At 45.4% G+C, this 8,433-nt stretch overlaps 1 protein-coding gene across 2 annotated transcripts in view; it reads left to right on the top strand.

The window, feature by feature from the left end:
* Window positions 1-1,704: 1,704 nt before the first annotated feature.
* Window positions 1,705-8,433, top strand: part of LOC149281147 (huntingtin-interacting protein 1-related protein-like) — a 45,353-nt gene continuing 38,624 nt past the window's right edge. Inside the window, exon 1 of one of the 2 annotated variants that reach the window (XM_089499697.1) lies at window positions 1,705-1,856. In XM_089499697.1, the coding sequence (XP_089355823.1) occupies window positions 1,764-1,856 (93 nt within the window). In that variant the 5' untranslated portion in view covers window positions 1,705-1,763. Of the gene's footprint in view, window positions 1,857-5,568; window positions 5,695-8,433 lie in introns of those variants that run through there. The other variant, XM_089499698.1, reaches the window with a different exon arrangement.

Genomic DNA, 8,433 nt, shown 5'->3' with positions numbered 1-8,433 from the left:
CTAAGTGGTGGCTTTACAAGCGGGAGCCGTGCGCCAAATCTTTAGCTTTGCACGTGGGGAGTACAGATGTAGCGAGCCTTTTGCGGTCATGGCATTTGTTTTGAGTTGGAACCCTTGTCCAAAGTGTCCCCAGCGTGTCCTGGATGCTTCCTTTGGCTAAGAACAGAGGCACCCTTTTTTTTGGGGGGGGGGGGAGAAGGAGGGTAGGGCCGGCTGCCTTGTATTCATCTGTTATTCAAGGGAAACAAAGCTCCCATTTAATTTTGGCCTGCCTTCAGCTGGGGTGTGTAGGCTTTCTGTTCTCCCTGCCTCCTTTTTCATGAGAGAGTTAAGAAACAAGACGAGAAGAAGGCAAGAGAAACATAGCCCTTTCCTTTCATCGAATCACAGAGGTGGAAGGGGGCCTTGTAAACCATTCAGTCCAAGCCCCCCAACTAAGACATTCTGTGCCATGCATGCATTTGCCAAGTGCCCTCGTGTTTTTCTTTCTTGGGAGGACTCTTCTGCCATGCTTGTATGTTGCTGCATAGTCCTATTTTCCCTGCACTTCTTGGTTGTAGCCCTTACCGTTTGCCATACTTGGCGCGGCACTTAGCTTTGCTTGTTCTGGACTTCCTAGTTTTCCATCCTTCTCCCTGCTGGCATGGCACCTTGCCACAGTGCTTGGATGGATGGGGAGCTCTCTCGGAGGACTGCTGCCTGTCAGTCCTTCCGCAGACTTTTAAAGCTGTTGGTGGAACTTATAAAAATGGTTTCAGTGACTTTTTAAACGCAGCCAAATCCTCTTACTTGGGCCTTACCGGTTAAGCTCCTTGACCATTGTAAAGCGGGGATTGGCAAATTGCAGCTTGGAGTCACAGCAAACTCAAATGTATTCAGGATTGTGTCGCAAAAATGTCATGTACTGCCCCTTGTTTTAATAAAGATGGGCTGTAATAGAGTTTGGGCTTGGGTCACACAAATAAGTCGGTCAGCTATGGCTACATTCGGTGCTTCTGTATCCTTCCCCATCCAAACCCAACATTTATTAATAAATTAATAATAATAATAATAATAATAATAATAATAATACAATTCTGGGAATCTCTGATGGTTGGTCTATTTAATAGGATAGAAAAACAGACCATACAGTGCTCAGAAAAGAAACTTCTCGGCGCGTATTGAAAGGCCAACCATCAGCAAGACTCCCAGAACTGTCATATTTATTATTATTAATATTAATATTAATATTTTTACAAATTATTAATAAAATAATAAAAAATTACAAAATAATAGTGACGACGACGATGACGGCAATGATGATGATGATGATGATAATAATTTGTAAATTTTCCCCCAGAACTGGGACCCAGAGTGGCTGCACAATATTAAAAGAACAGTAGCATTAAAAACAGAGAACTGTGATAATTTTGGACTTCAGCTCCCAGAAGCCCCAGCCAAGGTGGCCCACGGTCAGGAATCATGGGAACTGGAGTCCAAAGGTTGGGAACCACTGGATGATTTGTTCGCAATTCTTTCCCCCCTCCCCTCCTTTTCGAGATTCCGGGGGCGGGGCTTGGAGAAGGAGCCAGCCTCTGATTGGCTGCTTGGACAGTGGGGCGGCTGTGATTGGTCCTTGCCGGGGTTGCGTGTCCTGGCGCCTCCGCTGGGGGCGCTGTGTGAGGCAGTCCCTTCGGCGGGACTCAGCGCCTCAGTCCTCTCCGCCGCCGAGGCTCTGAGGAGGGAAGCGAGCCGGAGCAAAGGAAGAGCCCGAAGCCGGCGCCATGAACACCATTAAGAACGTGCCGGCGCGGGTCCTGAGTCGCCGAGGCGGCCACAGCCTGGAAGCGGAGCGGGAGCAGTTCGACAAGACCCAGGCAAGGCGCCTCAATGGGGCTCCTCGGGAGGAGGGAAGCCAGGAGAGCGGGAAGGAGAGCCTCCCTTTGGGGGACTCCGGGCCCAGAGAAACCCTCATTTCGCCTCTCTTCCTTCCCTTCCTTTTCCACACGGCAGGGAGAATCCGGGTCCAGCCCGCTTTGCACCGGCCACCAGGGACTTGGAGTCTGGGGCGACTTTGGAGTCGGGTGCCACCAGGAACTACAGCTCCCAGGGTTCCCTAGCACTCAGCCAGGGCAGTTTAAGCAGTCTCAAACTGGGTTATTTCTTCACTGTCTTTGAGAGATCTAGTGTCACAGTGAACTACAGTTCCCAGCATTCCCTAGCACTGAGCCAGGGCAGTTCAAGCAGTCTCCAACCGGATGATTTCTGCTGTCTTTGAACTTCCATGGCTTAATGTTAGGGAATGCTGGGAGTTGCAGTTTGCGGTGTTACCAGAGCACTTTAACTGCCATAGCTCAATGCTGGGGATCGCAGTTTGCTGTGGTACTTTAACTGCCAGGGCTCCATGCTAGGAGATGCTGAGAAGTCTAGTTTGTTGTGATACCAGAGCACTTTTAACTGCCAGGGCTCCATGCGAGGGAAGCCTGGGATGTGTAGTTTGTGGTGACACCAGAGCACTTGGGTATAAATATTTCCCAGAGATAATGCTGAGCATGGTATCGTCTGAGAGAGCCAGCGTGGCATAGTGATTTCAGTGTTGGACTGTGACTCTGGAGACCAGAGTTCAAATCCTGGCTCAGCCATGGAAACCCACGGGGAGACCTTGAGCAAGTCACACTCTCTCAGCCTCAGAAGATGGCAATGGCAAACCCCCTCTGAAGAAATCTTGCCAAGAAAACCCCATAATAGATAGGTTGGCCTTAGGGCAATGGTTCTCAACCTTTGGCTCTCCTAATGTTTTAGACTTCAGCTCCCAGAAATCCCAGCCAGCTTGCCCAAATGATCAGGGATTCTGGGAGCTGAAGTCTCAAATGCATGAAGGACTCAAGGTTGAGAACCACTGCCTTAGGGTCACTGTAAGTCGGTAATGACTTGGAGGCCCACAACCACAACATGGTATCTTTGAGAGAGCAGGGTCCAAGATGTCCCCAGATCTAAAACGTCTGGCTTGCGATTAATGCACTTGTCTTGGGCTGCATCCGCACTGGAGAAATAATCCGGTTCAACCCCACTTTCACCACCGTCTGGGATTTGTAGTTCGTTGTGGCACCAGATCAGTTTGGATATGTTCTGGGTTGAATGTGGTTTGAAATAACTGGGCATTGTTATGTATGCCAACTGGCAGGTCTTGAAGGCTAGTACAGGTGAAATGCAAATAGGGATGTCAAGGAAGATGCTTCCATGGTGGAACTGGTAGTTTACTTTTGGACATGGCCGGTACTTTGGTGTTTCTGGGGGTGTTGTTGCAATACTCTCAGTCTTGGGCGTACCAGGTGTACGTTTCTGCTAACGTTTCTCAAGTGTCACGTTGGAGAGGTGTGCACATCATGACGCGAAGTAACTTCTCCAAGGGGAGGTTTGAGGAGCTGTTAGCAAACCACACCCCATGAGCTGGAATTCCTTTCTCTTTGGGTGCATCCACATTGCCAAAATAATTGGGTTTGACACCACTTTAACTGTTATGGCTGCATGGTATGGGATTCTGGGCATTATAGTGCAGCTGGAATTCTCCTGGGGTGCATCCACATTTCTGAAATAATCAGGTTTGACACCACTTTAACTGCTATGGCTCCATGCTGTAGAATTCCTGGCATTGTAGCTCTGGTGCCACAATAAACTACAATGCCCAGAATTTCATAGCATGGGACCATGGCAGTTAAAATAGGATCAAACCAGATTATTTTGGCAGTGTGGATGCAACTCTGGCTTTAGCTGTGTATGATTGATTTATGGTGGATTTCAGAGATAGTGAGGGAAGGGCAATCTGCAGATGTTCGGAGGTACTGCTGCTGCTAATAATAATAATAATAATAATAATAATAATATAGCTGCTGAACTGTTACTGTGGAGTAGGAAGGAAGGAAGGAAGGAAAGAAGAACCCGTTTCATTCTAGTATTCATTCTAGTTTTACTTCTTTAACATTTTAATTTTATTCTGCTTTGCTATTTTAGCAAAGCACTCTTTCAAAACAGGCCAGGAAGAGGGATGGTCTATTTTTGTGGTCTTCTTGAAACCTTTTCAGCTTATTGTAATCTTAGCAGGTGATTCGCCCCTTCCTGCATGTTTTTGTAAGAAGAAGAAGAAGAAGAAGAAAGATCTTTCCTGGGATTAAAAAACACCCTATTTATTACCTCCAAATGTCTTGGACCTTTGAAAGAACCAGGAAGGATACACTGGTGGCAGGCTAGCAGGACTTAGCTGCAACACACCTTTCTGCCAGGTTACACAATGGTCTTTGGCAACTGATATGGTGTTGATTCTGTGTGTGTGTGGAGGGGCGGGAGTTTTGTGTTACTTTAAAAGACTGATAAACTTATTCCAGTATGTGCTTTTGTGGTCTGTAGTCCACAAATGTTGTTACAGTAAATGTGTGAGTCTTTTAAGGTTCCACGAGATGCTTCCTTCCTGGTTCTGGCTGCAACAAGAGAGCATGGCTTCCCTTGGGAATGGTGATACAAGAAACAGGGAGAAGATTTCCTTAAATTCGACCTAACCTGGTTAAAAATGAACATGGGGGCACCTTCATTTCGGGGCCCGGTTTTGGCAGGGCATGCTCTCCTTATTTTGTAATCAACCTGTTGCTGAAAATATAGACCTTCCCCAGCACCTGTCAGTCTAGTGAATCCGGTTTGCCGTGCCAAACCTGGAGAGGTGAAAAGTTGGTCATAGGTTTTGTCACAGAGGCTCAGCTGAAATGTTAAATGGCCAAGACTTGTTTTGAACAACTGGGGGCTGCTTTTTTCCTCATCAACTGGTCTTTCTGAAAAGGGTCTGCCCTGTTTTCTGCAAATATAGTTCATATATTTCATGGATGAACTGTGCTGGTGTGAAAACCAAAAGCAAAAAACAACCTTATGTCTTTATTGCGTATTTATTGCCTTTCCTTCAAGAAGCTGGAAGTGGCATACATGGTCCTCTTTCCCAATTCTCTCTTCTCTGCAACCCTGATAAGTGAGCCTGAGAGTTAGTTCCTGGCTCATGGTAAAGATATGCTTTTGGACTATAATTCCCAGAACCCCCCAGCCAGCAAGGCCACTTGGCCAGAATATTTAAAACAAGATTGCATGTGCAAATACATAAATATAGATCAAACAACCAGACCTTCTCCCAGTTAAGTGTAAAAGAACAAATTGTGGCAGAAACGCACCACTCAGTTGGGCAGCTGCTTTTACAGGATAGCTTTCAGATTTTTTTTTAACTGCTGATAATTCATAGGTCTACAAAGTATGTGCGATATATGCGTGGGACAAACATGAATTGCATCCATACATGGGGTGTAGGAATGGGGTGACAATTTGCAAGAGCCCCATTTCTCAGGAGGGCAGGATTTTATCAGTTTGCACTTTGGGTGAGTGGCAGATGGAATGCCATCTCAGCAGTTGTTTTCTGTCCCTGCTGTTGTTTCTTTAACCTTCAGAGGGCTGCCTTTACTCCAAGAGATTTCATATCTTCTCTCGCTCCCCCAGACCTTAACCTGCTGCAATAAAACTTTCTATTTTCCTTTTCGCTGTCACTGAAGATGTGTTTATAATAGAAGATAAGCCCAGCGTGTGTGTGACTGAAGAGATTTTCTGCCACGTTCCAACTTCCAAATAGTCATCGCTTTGAAAATTTGCAGAGAGAGGGACCGGATCATTATTCTGGAGGTGATACATGTACGTTCCAACACATATTTATTTTAACACCATTTTAGGGTGCCTTTAGAACAGGGATGGACATAGTGTAGCCCCTGCATGCTGCCCCTGGGCCCCACTTTTGTGATCCCTGAAGCTCCCCAACCCATCACTTAAAAAGAAAAGGCATGATTTTGGGGCAATGTTTTTCCCCAGACCACACAGAAATCCCTCCAGACACTCACAAATACTTCTCCTCACCTGCATAAACACCCAAGAACACCATACTGCCCCCAGATGCCTCCATTTTCTGTCGGAGTCCTGAGGTGGTGTCTGGGGAACCTCAAGCCCTGGCACTTCTGAGTCCTTAGTTCCTTGGTTACTGACAGTAAGACCTTTACGCTAAAATATGCCGATATTTTTTGGCTTTATCCCTTTTGCGCTGGCCACCACTAGAATGCAGCCCCAAAGAACTTTTGGAGCAGAATTTTGCTCTCAGATGGAACGAGGGTCCACAGTTTTATTTTCAGCCTTTGTGCCTTTCTGAGAGTCCTGTCATTTGCGCTGGGAATTGAGGATTTTCGAAACCAAAGCACACCATTTGCATGAGAAGTGAGATTTAACCCCCAACATCTCCACTGAAAACTGATCTCAGGTTTACAGGGCCAAGAGAAGATCTCTTTTGGTGTGAGATCTTGGAAAGCAAAGGGCTGTCAGAGTAGACAAGAAAAGGTTTGCGCTCTGGTTCCCAAACATGCATCCCCAGATGATGCTTCAATGTACCTCTTAGAAAGATCTGGCCAGGGAGTCTGGCGTCTATAATCCAACAACATCTGGGGAGCCGATGTACAAAGCTGGGCCAGTTGTTTTCAGTAGAGGGCAACGCCATCTGTGCATAGACTGGTCAAAACATTGGGTGAGGTCTGTCTTCCTGTTAGTTGGCTGTAGTTTTCCGACACTTTAAAGTTTGAATGGTAATGTGTTTTTTTTAAAGAAACCGAACCCACCCGATTCCCTGTGGCTTTCAATCTATCTAGCTGAGAGTCAGGTGTCAAAAGGGGAAATGAGCTCATGGGGAAGGAAGTAGCCTTTTCGCAAGAAGGAAAGCTAAATGCGCCTACCACCCCCGAACCCGAAATACCAGTTTGGTCTGACAACAAAGCAATTAACTCCTATGCTTGGTGACTACATCATTGCCCTGGTTCCGAGCTGCTTCTGAGTCACTTCCTTTCCCCATGCTTGGCCTGCTTGAGAGCAAATACATTGGCATCTTGGAAGCTTGGCAAGAAGAAGCCCGGCTGGCAGGAGATGTTTAAATTTGGGAAAACATGTTGCTCAGAAATTCACCAAGCAGCTTGGTAGCATTCAAGAAGGGATTAGTGTCACTTAACTTAAGTGTGATGGCTGTCTTTTTGAAGGATGAATTATTATCGAAATAAGGGAGCTAATGCACTAGTCTGGGAAGGGGGGGATTACATGGTTGTAAAGTGCCTCTTTTGTTCAGGATAGCACAATTCAAAGTATTTCAAATGTGGAGGGAGTCATTGTGACCATAGGGGCAATGCTGAAATCCTGGTGGTACCTTTACTTCGTTGTTGTTAATATGCCTTCAAGGCAACTCAACCCATAAGTAGAGCTTTCTTGGCAAGATTTATCCAGAGGGGGTTTACCATTGCTGTCCTCTGAGAAAGTTGAGAGTATGTGACTTGTCCAATATCACTCAATGGGCTTCCATGACTGAGCTGGGGTTCAAATCCTTCTGTCCTAGAGTCCTAGTCCAGCGCTCAAAACACTACACCACGCTGTCTGCCTGCAATAAATACAAACAATAAATACACTCTCTGCAATAAATACACACAAGAAATACTCTGCAGGAAGTGCTTTTACTGGGCCAACCAGAAAGACATCAAGAATTGGGCTTCCGAATTGCAAGTTACGTATATTTGGCATACCATACATGTTATATCTTTCTGTAGTAGCGAGCTTTCTAAGTAAGTGAGGTTACTACTACTAGTGACTACTTGTGAAAGGATCCTCCATATTCAGAGCATAGCTGGACAAACTTTTCTCAGATGTTTCTATTTCTCGAAAGGGAACACAGGTTGAAAAAGGTTGAGAAATACTGCAGTCCTTCTTTTTTCTTACTGGAAACAGGAAACTAAAAATAGCAGCAGGACTTTGATCCAAAGCTCTCAGGCTTGGAGTATATTATGTTAAATAAAAAAGTGACAATAAAGCAAAAATCCAATCCCTACCTGTTGTTGTCCAGTGTTGCATCCCAGTAGCATTTTTATCTGCCTTATTTGTAGCATTTGAAAGAAGGAATGTGCTTTACTGTGTTAGACTGCAGGTGAAATGAAGGCAATGTCACTCTGCCCTTGCTAAACCTCTCAGCAAGTTAATGTTTGCCTCCTTGCTCACTGTTTTGGAAACCTGTTCAGGTAAAGGTGCTGGACAGCACAGACAGTACACTTTAACATTATTATATCAATGACTAGTACGTACAGTGGATCCTTGGTATCCACTGGGGTATAGTTCCAAGACGCCCTATGGATACCAAAATCCATGGATACTCAAATTTCATTAAATACAGTGGTGTAATAAAATGGTGTCCCATGTATAACATGGCAAAATCAAGGTTTGCTTTTTGGAATTTTTAAAAAAAAAATTTCTAGCTGTGGATGGTTGAATCCGTGCATAGAATCCTTAAATACGGAGGGCCGACTGTATGTGATGTGATCTATGCCCACATAGTATTCAGTCGCTGTTGCATTATCCTAG

This window comes from Sceloporus occidentalis, unplaced genomic scaffold (assembly GCF_023333645.1).
Source record: "Sceloporus occidentalis isolate IW3139 unplaced genomic scaffold, rSceOcc1.0.p SCAF_138, whole genome shotgun sequence".
NCBI lineage: Eukaryota > Metazoa > Chordata > Lepidosauria > Squamata > Phrynosomatidae > Sceloporus > Sceloporus occidentalis.
The sequence above is the reverse complement of the archived record's forward strand: the minus strand, read 5'-3'. Positions and strand labels throughout refer to the sequence as shown.